Source organism: Nyctibius grandis, chromosome 19 (assembly GCF_013368605.1).
Source record: "Nyctibius grandis isolate bNycGra1 chromosome 19, bNycGra1.pri, whole genome shotgun sequence".
NCBI lineage: Eukaryota > Metazoa > Chordata > Aves > Nyctibiiformes > Nyctibiidae > Nyctibius > Nyctibius grandis.
The window spans coordinates 9861315-9877027 of record NC_090676.1 but is presented as its reverse complement, the minus strand read 5'-3'; the positions used below and the strand labels follow the sequence as shown (position 1 = coordinate 9877027).

At 39.5% G+C, this 15713-nt stretch overlaps 1 protein-coding gene across 1 annotated transcript in view; it reads left to right on the top strand.

Moving 5' to 3' along the window:
- Window positions 1-15713, top strand: part of EYA2 (EYA transcriptional coactivator and phosphatase 2) — a 56995-nt gene that overhangs the window by 23156 nt on the left and 18126 nt on the right. Inside the window, exons 7-9 of the mRNA XM_068416139.1 lie at window positions 1766-1943; window positions 3562-3689; window positions 4192-4275. Coding sequence (XP_068272240.1) covers window positions 1766-1943; window positions 3562-3689; window positions 4192-4275 — 390 coding nt within the window. The remainder of the gene's footprint in view (window positions 1-1765; window positions 1944-3561; window positions 3690-4191; window positions 4276-15713) is intronic.

Sequence of the window (15713 nt, the reverse complement as noted above, 5' to 3'; positions counted from 1 at the left end):
GTATCGATACACATGCCTGCACAGAGTGCAGTCCTTGCAGGAGGAGGATGCCCTAGCAGTCTCTGATGTGCTGCTGTAGTAGTGCCAAGAGTTTCATCATTCCTCTGCCATCTTACAACTTTCAGATATGTTTTCCATCCTCTGCAGAGAGCTCCACTTCTAGGATCCTGTCAACTGCTGTCTTGGCACTGTGTAAGAAATATGAACAATTTGAAAGAGATATTGGCAGGCCGTGATGAATATTGAGCCATCTGAGCTGTCTGTGTTCTTTCTTCTTTGAGAATACACCTGTCTGTGGGCTTCATGCTTCAGATACCTTGATAAATGTGTGTGTATAAATAAACAGCATGCATGTATACACAAGACAGATGTTTTTCAGTAGCAAATGGCTCCTCTTGATTGGACCAAACAAATGAGTACACTGTCCCAGAAAATGTGTTTTGGTTGGCCAATAATTTAAGTTCCTTGTTTGTAAGGTGATTGATGACTTGTATTTTTAGTGACAACAGTGAACAATTTCTTTATTACTTCAGTTTTGGCTAAAAACATGGTCAGTAAATGCTGATAGAAGTGCATTTGATTGAAGTATGGAGGTTACCTAAAAAGCAGAAAAGTAATTGAGCTGTTTTCATTATTTTGTGATATTCTTTAAGAGAAAGCACTGACATTCTTTTTTTTTTTTTCAGTTTTATTTTTATTATGACAGCTTGAGTCTTTCCTCTTGAGAGCTCCCTGGTGACTGAAAGTTAATGAAATAGCTGTGTCACAGACAAAGATATAAGCAGTTAAGGAGGAAAGTGCTTTCAGTCTTTCTAAAGACTATTTATTATTTAATTTTATTTAATACCAGAGACTAATTAGCATTTCTGAGGAAATAAAAACCTTTTATTGAAAGACAATCCTCAGAGCATGAATACAGTTCTCTATCTGAAAAAGCAAATAGGTGGACAAGAGCAGGAGTTGCAAATAAGACTAAAAGAAAGAAATTAAACCTTTTATGTTTAATTGTCCAGAGAGAAGTTTTCTAATCTGTTCCAGTGTCCTGCTTCTCACAAAAAAAAGAACATATGGGGATGATGGTATGAAGTTTGTTTGGGAGCCTTAAAATCAAGACAAAGGGTTTCGTGATACCTCAGCTCCCCAAGGTCACTTGCACCTCGTATTTTTAGTTCATTTTTCTGTAGGTAGCAAAGACCACTCAGGCATTTAGTTCTTGCTGAGATAGTTGGACAATCTCAACGGTGAACATTTCTGCAAAACAATTGTTACTTTTTTTTCTTAATTTTTTGTAACTTAACAGCTGATCAGAGAATGTTGCCAATCGTGGGAAAATGCAGCCTGTTTTGCTCCTTCTCTCACCCGATTATTCATTCTGTTCTTCTAATTTCTCCGGTATTTTGTTGTTTACAGAGACTATGTGCTCCATTACAGCCCTTTTCAAAAAGCCACCCTACTTCACTCCTGTATAGAATTGTTGAATTCTGTAATACAAAATACGTCAGCGCTGATAACTCAAATCCTATAGGAAAAGCAGAATTCACCTGATATCTGAGCTCTTGCTGATTAGTTGATCGTAATAGAATAGGAGTATATTTGGGAGAAGGAGAAATGTGATTTTGTAAGTGAATAAAACATGGGTCTTTAGTGAAATGTTCCTGAGCCATGACTTGCTGCATGTGTAGATTACACTGTGTTTGTGGTACCTTACTCATTTATGAGATAAAACCAGATACACAGAAGTCAGATGTTTCTTTTTTCCTCAAAGGAATATTCATCATATCCAAGCTTTCCTCAAAGCCAGTACTCACAGTATTACAGCTCCTCCTACAACTCTCCGTATGTGTCTGCAAACAGCATCAGCCCCTCAGCCATCCCAGCCTCCACTTACTCTCTGCAGGAGTCTTCTCACAATATCACCAGTCAGAGCACAGAATCGCTGTCTGGTAGGTGCCTCTCTTCTGTTTTCAGTTTGGCAGTCTCAGCCACCTGTAGTAACCTTGCTGTTGGAATATCTTAAAATACACATGTTTACATGGATAAATCAAATTTCCTAGCACTTAACAGTTCTGCTTACATGGTGGAACACAGGGTTTTGGGAAGAGATTAGAATGTCCAAGCTCTCTAAAAACATCCTGTGTTGTTTTCATGAGTATATGAAGTTTGATCTCCTCTAAAGGTAGTACAGGAAGATAAAACAATTACATACAAAACCCAGATCAGTATTGAGGGCTAACGTGGGTAGCAATGAGTTCCAAACAAACAGCCATGCTCTGAGCAAGCCCCAGAGTTTCCTGACTGTCTGATGACTTTTTAGCCTGTCAAGGTTTATAGTCACCTCTTAAAACAACATGTAATATATGCATTCATAAACAAGTACATCAAGAGAAAGTCCCTCTTTAAAAAAATCAACACAAACAGTTTGTGTAAGTTGGAAGTTCAAGATGAATCCCACGCAGAAAGGCTTCAAAATTTGTGGCCTCTATTTGAGTGCTTAATTTTTAAAGTCTCAAAGCTTAAATGGTTTATGGAATTACTGACGGATTATGATCCTCCAATGTACTGTTCAAGTACAATCTTCAGATATCACTTCCCTACTAAAGTTTTCATTGGCATGCAATAACATTTATATAAAACGCCACATAATTTGTGGATGATCACAGTATACACCCTTTGTAGGTCTGCTGACTTATGAAACAAATCTGAACATCTGTGGTTGCTCTAAAAGAAAAATAAACTAATATTGGGATTTAAAAAGAAGCGATTGCAGGTTGCTCTAAAAGCAGTTGGAGGATTTTGTGTTCTTTAGATCTTACCTCAGGCTTTTTGAGAAAAGGTGATTTCAAAAAGGCTTGTTAGGCACAATCCAAGCCTCTCTGAAGAAGAATACAGTTATTATAGGAAGCTGGAGAGGCCACAACTTAGCAAGGTGAAAAGAAAAAAAATGTTTGAAAAGGATTTGTAATGTAAGGTAAGTGACATCTGGACAGGTTTATGAAACTCAAGCCAAGCAAAACAGATACTTTATACAGAGCAGTGCACCTTTGTCGCTTCTCAGTTATTTCTGAAGTACTCTGTGAGATGGAATATGGCTAAACAGGCTAGTTCTGTATTTTTAAATAAAAGTTGATGTTGAAAGTATGTTTTTAATCATGAGCATTCATCAAATTATTAAAAAAAAAAACCAATTTCTTTTTCAGAAGTTGAATTCATCTTGGTTTCCTTTTCCATTGCCTTTCTAATTTATCCCTTGAAAAGCTGTGAGGGGGTAAAATTCAAAAAGATTTTTTTTTCGATGAAAAATGTGATAAGGTTTTTGAAGTGACATGTCCATTTAAAGATGCTATATATGCAATCCTGGTGATTTCTGGAATTGCTGTTACAAATCTTAGGAGTTAAAAGTTATTTCTCTAACAATGTCAGCTATTGACATGAAAAGAGTAAGGTTTTCTGATGGTGTTTTCGCAATGTTTCTGGTGCTCTCCATTAAAAGGTTTCATGCTTTAATTATAATGATGCAGTGCAAAATTTAAGATTACAATGGAATTTCTTTTTTCATTATAGGGGAATATTCAACAACACCAGCAAAAGATACAGAAACAGACAGACATCACAGAGGGTCGGATGGCAAGGTACGAGCCCGGTCAAAAAGAAGCAACGATCCTTCCCCTTCTGCTGACAGTGAGATTGAGGTAATAACTTTAATTTTATTCCCTTAGTAAATCCAGTAAAGATAAACAGTTGCATCTGTTAGCAAATCCCACCATCAGACTAGTGATGTAAGAGCCAGAATGAAATCAGTAACATAACTGGGGCCTACAGACATGGGTAGTCAAAATAATTGCTCGATTTCTGTATTATCAGCATCTCAAAGTATTTCTCATATGTACATTTTTTTTTTTCCTTTGGGCTTTTAATAAGTGTCCTGTTTTGTTCCCCTGACTTGACATGCAGCAGGGGATTTATGTGGTTGTTAGGGGAGCAGACTCTCAGAATGACCAGCACCCACACAGTTCCAAAACTCCTGATGTTTCATTTGCCTGCTTTCACAAAGCATTTACAGTCAGTGCTCCAAATGGGTTTGAGACCTTAAAAAGCTCTAGTCTAACAGGACATATTTCCTGACTGAACAAATTCTTGCAATTGCTAAATATGTAACTGTATTTCTTTTTTCCACCCCGTCTGTCATTACAGCGTGTGTTTGTGTGGGATTTGGATGAGACGATAATTATTTTTCACTCCTTACTCACGGGAACATTTGCATCCAGATATGGGAAGGTAAAATTTAATTTTTTTAACATTACTGCTTGTCCAGCCAAATTGCATCGGGAACTGTGGGGGCAGCTAATGAGACAGCTTTTCAAACAGATGCTGCTGATTTTATTCAGACACATTTGTATAACTATGTCCTGCGGTATTTCCTTCTAACATGTGAAAATTTAATTTATCTCCCTTTCATGTTGCAAGTAGCCCCCTGTTTTTCAAAAGCTTGTATTGTTCAGCTGCTGCTAGACAGGACACCAGGATGTTCTTTCAATGTCTGTCTTCTGCAAGAAAGAGCTTATCAAGCAGCCAGACAGCATTAACTCTAGCCTGAATGAGGTAACACATTTTTTGTTAGACCAGTGTTTTCTTATGAATCTCAGACAACTTTTTAAGAGAGATTTTGGTCAGTCTTAAGCTGCCATGAAGAATACTGGCTCTTCTTCCCACATGGCTGCTGAAGGTCACATTTTTAAGGGGTTTTAGGAACCATATCTTTAGCTATCTGTACTTTAGATACCCCCTTCGAAATGCAGGCAGTTCCATTTTTTTTAGGTAAATCTCTCTGTGGCTGAACAGACTGAACTTGGCTGCTAAGGAGAAAACACTGGCTCATGGATTTAGTACCATGTGCTTAAATTTTTTCCTAAGGCAGCTTTTTATGATAAACACTTAAGTCACTTTGAATTACAGAATGTCAAACACTTTTAAATGGGTAGAAAAAAAGACAATATCATTACCTAATTAAAGGTGGATGACCTAGTTGGCAGCTGTTTCCACACATGGCTTGGAACAGTCAGCTTCATCAGGAGACTGGAAAATAACCCTGTTTCTCACTAGAAAGCAGAAATATGATTTGACATCACTTCATGGCTTTACCAGCTGTACTTGTTTTACGATGGTTATAACAAGCTGAATGTGTAATTAGTAAGATAGATTTATTGTTTGCTGTTAGATGTGCACAGTTGTAAAGGATATAAAATGGTGTTTGTGGTGTGGAAGTCTACTGCAGCACTTGGAATGCTGCTAACACTTCTAACGGCACCCTCTGAAAACCACGCACATGTTTCCAAGCAGGGATTTATTCAGACCCATGTTGTACAAGGTAATTGAAGCGGTTACTTTTCCCAGGGAACGCAATGAATGAGGCAATCTGAGGTATCCATGTGTAAGCTCAAACCTACTGCCTGCAAAAAATAGAAAGAATTAGGCAGAATCAGGAAACATAAACTGACACTGCATAGATCTGCTATGTGGTCTGGGTAAGGGCTGCAGTATGCAAGTGGAGAAGTCCCTTAATGGGCTGACTTTCTTCTAGCATAAAACCTCTGAAGCAGATGCCTTCATCTGCTGCCTCCTGCACAACTTTAGAGGGTGTGGGGTTAGGATCTGCTACTCGGGGGCAGATGGTGATGGACTGAGGGGTGTGATGGACCTGTGGAGATGAGAAGCCCTGCCACATCAGTACCTGTAAGCTCTTGCTGATGGGCTGCCGTAATGGCAGAAGCTGCCATCTCTAGAGCAGCTGGTGTGGGGATGAAGTGGGGTCAGGGAGTGGAGCCAGAAAGGATTTATCAAAAGCACTCACCAGTGGCTGAGCTGTTCCTGCTGGCTGTGAGAGCAGTTAGGCCAAGGCAGGGCACTTGTGAGCAGCAGCCTGCAAAAGGGACTAGGGCAAGAGGAAAACAGGAAAATGGAAACGCGGGAGTTTGTCTGCTTTGGAAGGCCTTTAAAGGTACAAAATGACAAACTTCTGTTGGCTCTTTCCTTTATACAAATGTAAAGAACGATATAAAGAGGAATATTTTTTTTGAATGAATGAATCACTTTTTCTATTAAGTTACAACAGGCTCTTTGAGAAACTTCTCTAGAAGGATTTTTTCGTAGTTCTTCATTTGTTTCATCAGTATTAACTTCCTCCGGGCTTTCCTATAAGGGAAATGGTTGTGTTATAAAAGTATTACAGGCTAACGGCCTGATCCAAAGACAGCTTTGGAAGAAAGACTGGGCTTTGGAACAGACCTTAGACCAAGAGGGAAATACAGCACTCAGGCTGTCCTGGGAACTGTTAAATAGTAACACAATTCAAAAATGTTTAAGTGAGCTGAACTATCAAGTAAAAGTGAAGCAGTGAGCCAGAGATTAATAGAGTTTCAGAATCTCTTACTTGAATAAGGTAGGAAGTGTTAATCTCAAAGTAAATTAAGTATCAAGGCCTAAAATTCTTATTTTTGTCCATAATTGGTCATAAAAGATTCATGTGCCTGTAATTAGACATGCACATGCTTTGAATTAAATCTCACACGTGGAGGTCTTGGTTCTGTATGTCTTCCTCCAGAAAAAGCGTCAGTTTATATGATCTTCACCATTGCCCTGACTAACATTAATGTCCCACTACCATCCTGTCTGTGACAGTGGTAGAGCTGCTGTGCAGCCACTCAAAGAATTAGTCTATGGAGTTGATCAAGCTAAAGAATAACGCCTCTTTCTGAGGTGTTTTTTCAGGGAAGAGGGGAGGAGGAACATCAACCATAGCTTCAGAGATTGGGGTCTAAACTCCTGTGTTCTTTAGCTACAAAATCTCAGATGGTTCTGCGTGCTGTACCTTCCTTGGTGATGGCAGCAATAAGGAGCTGTCCAAAAAAATCTGATTTTGAAAAAAAAAAAAAAAAAGAAAAAAGAGGGAAGAAGTCACAAAAAGGATTATTGATTGTAGTCGTATTATTAATCATTAATGCTTCAATGTATGTTTTATGACCTGATTTTACATGAAAATTCTCTTTGTTTGGTTTCTGAGGGAAACCTCTATGGTCTTTGCAATAGTTATGGGCTCTTCAGAGCATGGACAGTTCATCTCAGGTGTTGAGAAAATAATTTTCTCACAGCATTAATAGAAGTTAAAACACAACATTTATTCAAGGTTGAAGCACAAATGAATGGCCCAGCCTTGGTTGCTCGTTTTTTGTCCCCTCTGCCCAAACTCCTTGCTTTATCCTATGGATTACACAGTCATCAGACATTTCGTCTTAATGTCTTTCCCATACGGTCACTGCAGTATAACTTTTATAGTGGCAGTCAGAGTGGCCTGCAAATTCACACCTCCTTTTGCTTTCTTGCCCACGGTTGAATGGATGTGTACCTGCACAAACATACGGAGTCACGCTCTAAGTGCAGCAAAGCTGTCAAACCTGAGGAAATCTCTCCACCCTTTCGTTTCCCAGCAGGAGGCCCTCTGACAAAGAAAAGGCAAAAAAAAAAATAGTTCCACAGCCAGCTAACCCTGGATATTATGTTCAGGAGGGTTTAGAAACCTGTTCTGCAGGCTTCTGATCACTGTATGGGTGCAGAATATTTACCATGTGCCTAGAGACCACAACAGATGTGGACCATCACTATAGCTTAATGTACTGTCCACCCAGCCCTTTTAATCCCTCCAGGCATGTATAATAGAGCTCCCATTCAACAGGAAGATGGCTGCAGTCTTCACTATGTCTGCAAAGATCTGCCTGCTAAATCAGTGACGAAATATAATGGGGAAAAACGGGACAAAATCCATAACGGTGCTTCTGGGGTTTCACATGAGTTGGGTAAAAATCAAGGGGCTTTGGCCATTTGTTTGAAGCAGCTAGGCACAATACAGAAAGACTCTTTTGGTGGTATTAATACCACAATATACCGCACAATAAAAAGATAAAAAGAGATTGCGAGCACTGTGTCCCTGTGAGCCTGGACTATGCGGTCGCTTTGCCTGGAGTGGCCACTCTGGCTGCTTTCAGTGGGGACTTGCAGTTTGCCTCATAGTTGCTTGATTGATGTAGAGGCTTGATTGATGTAGAGGCCGTTTTTCTATGATAGCCATATTTTTTTATTGCTTTTGCATTTCTGAAGTGGCTAGATGAGATTTATCCAAGTTGTAAGCAGACAGGTATCAGTGAGACAGAGACAGGGCATGAGCGCAAGTTTCCAGTCTGTGCAAACATGGGCTCTGCCTCTCTGCTGAGGGACTTGCAGTGGCACAGGTATGTGAAGGACTAGGAGAGGGTCCTCCAATGATAGTAGGGCCTCAAGACCATTTGGACAGAGTAATTAAAGTTGGTGCTTGGCCCAGTTGAGGACAGGATATAAACATGATTTTTTTAGCATTTCAAGCAAATGTCATAGCTGCTGTATGTTGGCTGTCTGTGAAGTGGACTGTCTTGTTCTCACCAGAAATGATAAAGTGGATCTAAGAAACCTTATTCCTCAAAAGTTTCACTGGCACTTATATATGTTCTTACAAAAAGTTTTCCTTTAAGTTAATTATAGTTTCCAATTAAAAAAAAAAGGTCATTGAAAAGTTCCTGCTTGGCTCTACTCAGGATCCTTGTAAAACCCTAGCATGGATTATTTTTTTCTTTTTTTTTTTTCTTGCTTTCATTGAATGCTTCAAGTAGCTGGTGCTTTTCCCTGCTTTGTTCTCTTGCAGGACCCTAAAGTCAGGACCTGATTGAAACACCATAGGGATTTAATCAAATCTGATGGTGATTCATGCTTCTAATGGCCGAATCTGTCCTTTACTACTTTACAAACTGAGAAGGAATAAAACCCCATTTTATTGCTCGGCTGTTAAAAACTATTTGTAGAAGTTGCTAAGGTTCAAATCAAAAGCGCCCTCCCTTGAGAACTATTAGTTAATTCTAAGTGCCATGGCATTGCTTTTTTCCTTCTTCTCTCGCTTGAGATGTGGCCTTATATCACTACTTCTGTTCAAACATCTGAGAGTTTTCCATTCCTTTGACAAACATGAGCCAAAGTGCTTAAGGACATCTGTTTATTTTATTTCTTTAATGAGAAAACCTTCCAATTTCTTACTGGCTCAGCTGTGTTTATTTACATTTTGTTAGTCATATGTGTGGGGCACCTTGGGACGTTAAAAACCTGCAGAGGCCTATGCTGAGGGCTGCTAGCAGGCATCCTGGTCAGAAAGGCAGAATAAGCCCTTCCTAAGGAAAACACAGTCCTTGGAACTCCATAAAATAGATTTTCAAAACAAATAGAGCCTAATTCACTCAGTAGATCATGGATTAAGTCAAGATGAATACAATTTGGAAAGGATTTTCTGAGGAAGTTGGAGATTTTTTTACCCACTGGAGGCTAAACCTTGTATTTAATGCCTTTTTAAGTTAAATTAAAAAAGCATTCAATCACTGCAGGTAATAAAAAAGTCTGTTACTTTAGACATGCTGCTATATCAATTATTAGTTCATTATTGGAGAGAAGGGAGTAAATAATTCCAGCCATTTGATTATTTCAAATGTGTATTTCGGGAGCAAACATCTGTGTTTATCATCTGTGCTGGCTGATGAGAAGAAATAGCAAAACCAGATCCACAACATCTTAGATGGTGGGCATGGGAGATGCTCTGAGCTCGTGTAGATGTAACCTCTTGTACTAGAGCTTAGGTGAGCAGAGGGTTTTCTAAGCAAAGTGCATGTGTGGCATTTGGAAGTATTAAAGGATTATTTTTGACATAAAATATACATGAGAAACAATGCTGGATCATCAAACAAGCATGAGTAACTGGAACCTGCTTTCCAGTATCACTGGATCGTGATGTGATTTTAAGGGAAAAATAGTTTAAAAAAACCAAAGGGACATAACTTGTGTTAGGAAGTTGCACGTGCAAAATATGCAGTTGTGCTGAGGATTATACACCGTGATGTGTTTCCTCCAAGTTTTCCAGGAGTTTTGTGTTTTTCACAGACCTATCAAGGGCTAACATATAGAAATACAGTGATTTTCCTGTGAGGAGGGGAAGGGAATGAAGACGTATTTGTTTTAAATTCCACTCCCTCTTTTGACATTTATGTCCTGTATAGTAAAAAGAAATTATTTGTAGATTTTTGGTGATGAACTTTTTGTATCACTAAATAAAAATAATTTCCATTTGTTCTCAAGCATCACGGTCCAGCCTCTAACCTGTATTTAAATACAGTATTCCTGCAGGACTGCAATCCATTTCAGAACCCATGGGTTCAGACACTGGATAAATTAATGTAGTCATTACTTCTTGTCCCTAAGCATAGTTCATTTAGAGAGGGAGGAGAACCTTTTCAACCTCCATGTGCTCTTAAATGTGAGGATTTAGTGACTGATGTGCCCATTTGCTTATTGGAATAATTTCCAAGGTGTAGTCCCCAACCATTTCTGAACAGACACATGCCAGTAAAAAGAGAGTCCTTCAGTAAATAATAAGCAATACTTTGGAAGTACCTCTCAAGTCACAGTAAGGGTAACTATGGAAAGGTATCTGAAGAAAAGGGATTAAATTATATTTAGCATATAATGTCCCTAACTAAAGTCCCTAGCATGGACTTTTCACAAGGTCACACTGTGGTGTCACTTTATTTAAATTCAGTAGGTTGTCTCATAAACCTGGATGTATCAATGGTCAGGTAAAACAGTATGTCATCATCTGGGGGGGGGAAGTTTAGAGCCTGAAAAGCTGGGTGATTCTATTTGAAAAAGGACAATCCTTTTTTAAAAAGTCTGAAGTGTAGTCACTTAAGTAAGTCACTTCTGAAAATGGGTTTCAGCTCCTGAGCTACTTTGGTTACTTAAAACAACTTTTCTCACAAATACCCACTCTCTCACTTGAAAAGCTCTGAGAAGCTAGGTCTAGCTGTAGCCTGTTAAAAAGACAAATTTGCAAGCTAAGCTACTGAAGTGTAGTAAAAGAGCTAAATGTGTTCTCTTCCTCAAAAAGATGTGGGCTGACTTGAACTAGAACTGATGCACATGGTTAATTTCCCAGTTATGGAAAAGCCTTGTTCCTTCTCAAATTCTGATCAAGGTATAAAATGTTACAACTGAAAAATGATTATTCTCACAGACTCTTTTTGTTCAAACTTGTAGCATAGGCATTTGTATCTTTGCTTTATTATTATTATTATTATTATTATTATTATTATTATTATTATTATTATTATTATTATTTCATACTACAGCCAAGCTGGTCCATTTTCCAGGAGTTTCCAAGTAATTAAACCCAATTAGAAGTATTAAATTCTTTTTGCGACAACTTCCTTATTAACAGCTAACCACAAGGAGGAGATTTAACTTAGAAAGCCCTCGATTGTGTACTAATCCGTCTCTCACCTCTGGCTGACACCTGTGGCAGATAAACTCTATAGAATGGGAGTCTGATGAATACTCTTAATTAATACTTTCTTCCTTATAGAAAAGTAATTATTTGCTCATGGCATAAACAGGTATTTGGCAGGGATTTAAAGAGACTGATTAGTTTTAAATACTAGGGCTTTATTTTGTGTTTTTTAAAGTGAGGGGGCGAGGTCTGAATCCAAGATCCAGGCTCAGAATGACTTTGTGCTAACATTTTGAATGTCGAGTTAATTGGCACATTGCTAAATAGAAGCAGAGTCAGACAACAAGCTGATTTGTTATCCTTCTCAAAGGAGCCAGCTTTGCCCCTTCGCTAATGGCCTGCAAGTCTGAACAGGGTACCTGTAAGGCAGAGGCTTGGAATGAGCTTTGGAGCCAGGATCGGAGGGGAGAGCGACTTGCACTTGAGAGATTGCCAGAGATAAGTCTGCTGCTCTCTTCTTTTCAAAATTACAGTGTACAAGAGGGGAGAGCTGGCTGTGGACATCCAGCCAACTGGATTAGTAGTAGCTGCAGGTGTTAACAAATACATGTCTTTCTAATGCATGCTCTAGGGCAAGTATAAGCAGTTTATGAAAAATCAGTCTCAGTGTTTCAGGGGAGCAGTGGTAAGAAGGTTTTAATACAGAGCCATTTGGGAGGATGCTGACAGTGCAGTTTGAAGTGTGGCTGCAATGCACAGGGGTTTTTGTGTAAGTAATGCCAGTACCTTTAGTAGTGAAGATACAGCAGTGCAGGCTTCTGTGTAGATTAGCTCCTGAAAAAGGGTCTGGGGACCTACGTAGTGCATGCTGCAACATACTTGGAGCTGTTTGTACCCACATTCGGTAGCTTAAAGCTAGTTGGGGTATGCCTACACCTTCTGCATTCCCTTTGCTTTGCTAAAATACAGACTAGTCGGAGTTTCACATGGAGTGAGCAGACCTAACTTCACACTTTAACCTACTGCTGTAATAGGGGAATATTTGTTCTTCGCTCACCTCCAGTTTTTGTGGAAATTATCTTCAAGCAAAGACAGACTGAAGGCTGTTCAACAAGCTCCTTTTAGCTATCTTCTGTCATCCTGTTACTCAAAATGAGGAGACAAAATGAAAACAGAAACAGACATTAATTTTAGGCAAGGTGTTATTAGCTTGGAGAACATAATTGATCTCAAATTGTCATTTAAAAATGCAGTTCACTTCAAATGTACAGAACTAGTTCAAGGATTAGGAACAGTGCATGCAACTAGCCAACATAAAAGCAACATTCAGAGCAAATGTGTCAGCTCATGCCATTGGGATCTGAAAGAAAACGTTCCCCTTGGCGAATGGACACTTTTGTCTTCCTCTGCATCATGTTCCACAGGCTTCTGTTGCCCATGTTTTGCTCCAGTAGGACTATCCGCTGAACAAGCAGCAAAATTACCCCCAAACAAGCAGATATGGAGCCTGGAGTTGGCAGTGCTTCACGTACAGTGGAAATTACCTTGCTCACAAGATGTGGCCATTGTCAGCAGTAGGCAATAGCCCATCAGTCCTTAGCTGTAAGTCACAGCTGTGACAGAAATAGCAGACACACATGTCCAAGGATGCTCTTTAGGGCAAACATTTTTGATCCAAAATGTTAAAAAAGGGCTTATGTTACTCTTCGTATGATTTGATCCTTTACTGTTTATGAAGGAATAGTAGGGAATGGGGGGTTTTTCAGCTCTTAGTTCCCTCAAGATGTGCACTAAGCAGAAATGGGCAGCTGTGAAACTACTACTCCTGTTCGTTAAAAGTGTGAGTGAAGGGTTTATTGAGGAGGGGGAATATCAGTCTCTTCGAGAATGAATACCTCAAAATGACCACTGCTCTCCTGGTGCTTATTTCCCCCATCCAATGGAAAGAAACCTGTTAGAGCTGTGTGTTGGAGGGTCAGGGGTGCCTGGTCTGTCATGTCCAAGCACCAGAGGTTAGCACTAAAAGTAATTTGTGGGGCTGTTTAATTTTGACCCTGAAGGAAACTCCAACAATGGTGTGTGGCAGAGGTGAGGCATATAGGGATACACTGTGGTGCTGGAGGTTTTATTTACGAAAGGAGTTTATTGCCTGTTTTCTCTCCCTGCTTCTCATTGTCCTTGTTTGTGAAAGCATGACTCGTAGATTAGCAGAGGGGTAGGACCTTGCTCTTCTAAAGTTACTAAACAAGCACTCAGGGTTGAGTTTTTAGATCAATCTGTTTTCACTGTAAAAAGTGGTTCCTGGAGGAGATTGATTTCAAGCTCTCTGTGGTCCATTCTTCCTTGGGCTTCATATGCACTGGAAAACATTGGCTAGATGTGTTATCCAGGAAGCTTGTTCCCAGGGCTCCAGGGTGCACTTTTCCTATGGAAGGACATGTTAGCAGGGATCATTGGTATGAATGCGACAACTTCACGTTACTGTACTAAACTCACACTAACGCAGGCATTAGCAGTCCACCAGGGCATCCCCTGCAGCGCAGAGCTATCCTTTAGTGGTGCAGGATTTCTGTACCTAGGAAGAGCTCTCTGTCAGATAAATTCTCTTCAGATAAATTTCATTATTGTCTTTCAGATTATTTACACACTGTACAGAGAATTTGGACAACACATTGATTGATATACCTACCTCATTTTGGTGCTTTCCTGTCAGTCTGATTTTCCTGTTTATTCACACTTGAATTGAAAGCTGTAGCGATTGTGTCTTTCCTCTGTGTGGGTAAAACCTCTAGCACAGTGGGGTTCAAGTCTGGGACTAGTGCTTCTAGATGCTACAGTAACACAAATAAATATCTCCCAGTGGAACCCTGGCCTAGTGCCTCTAGACACCTATATCATACTGGGAGTGCTGATTTGCCTTTTAACTTTATCAGCCTCTTTAAGACTTGGAAGCATGCCTTGCTATAGAGGAAATGTCCATACTGTGAAAGCAGTGATGCCAAATCATTTCCCTAAACGACTTCCCCTCTGGGTGGTAAAGTGCATTTTTCTGTTTTATTTTCATTCCATCATATTCTCTATCTCAAGAGAAAGATTTATTTTTTTTTTTTTCCCCCCTCTCATCTACAGTTTAATTTCCATATTGTTTAGTTTAAGAGAAGGTAACTTCATACACTGTGGAAACGTTTCCTACTCCCCATTAGTGATTAATACCAATAAAGCTAAAGACAAAACGTAGAGGATAAATGACAGATACCAACCAGTGAGATTTCCTGAAAGAGTTTTAAAGGCTAATGATCCTTGAAATGTATAAAAATAAATTGCTTCATTAAAAACTATTTTACAAAATAATTTCTTCCTAGCAGCATATTTTCTTCAAAACAGTTCCCCCGTGTAACTACACCTGGGTAGTAAAATTTGATTCAGTGCTGTTCGCATGGGGCCACAGTCAGATGCCCTGATTATGCCTGTGTCCCTGTGCCTCATCAGGGGAGCAGGTTTGGGGCTTAAAATTAGAGACATTCTCAAGGCAAGTCTGTTGAAGTTTACTTTTTGCCCAGAGGAGAAAGTGCCCTTCTTTCTGGGACAGCAACAAGCATGTTTAAACATGAGTGACAGAGCTTTTCTTTAGATGGGCACAATGCTTGTGAGTCACACACATGGCTGAAACCACAGCCATTCTGCTCTAATTAAAGAGAACTACACCAAGAATGCGTAATAATTAGGTTAGCGTGTAATACACCATCCATGTCAACAGCATCTGCCGCAAAGGTTGATTGAAATGTACTCATCCCCCAAACATTGTGCTCCCTGTTAGAGCTCCTCAACTAATTCATTACTGTCCTGTCATACAATAACATGACTCCACAGAAATCTGCAGAAAATTAGAGCAAAGACTACATATAAATCTGCCCTGGTTTAGCATGGCTTGTAACTTCAGTGGAGGAAAACCACCCACATAAACATAAAGATGAGAGATCCCTCTCCTAATGAAGATGAATTACAAATAAAAGCCTGTTGTGGGAATGCTCTTTTTTTTTTTTTCCAAGTTGTCTGTTGTTGTTTAGTTTGAACAGGCACAATGCTTTTGAGCTATGAGTGTTTATCAAATTAACCACAGATAATTTTTACTTCTGTTTTTGAAGTATTTAATTAACAAGAAAGCGTTCTGCTGGCAACCTTGTTTGCATCAGTGTGTTTCTATGCTTTTGCTGTGGGTTTAGGAACAAGGTCAGTTGTTTGGAGGTGGGAGGGGTGGTTGACTTTATGCATCAGAGACATGGAAAAGTGACTGAGACTCATTTAATATTGCAGTGCACCGGGCTGGGTACAGCAGGTCACTTGATTGTGTTTCAGGGTAACAGATCCA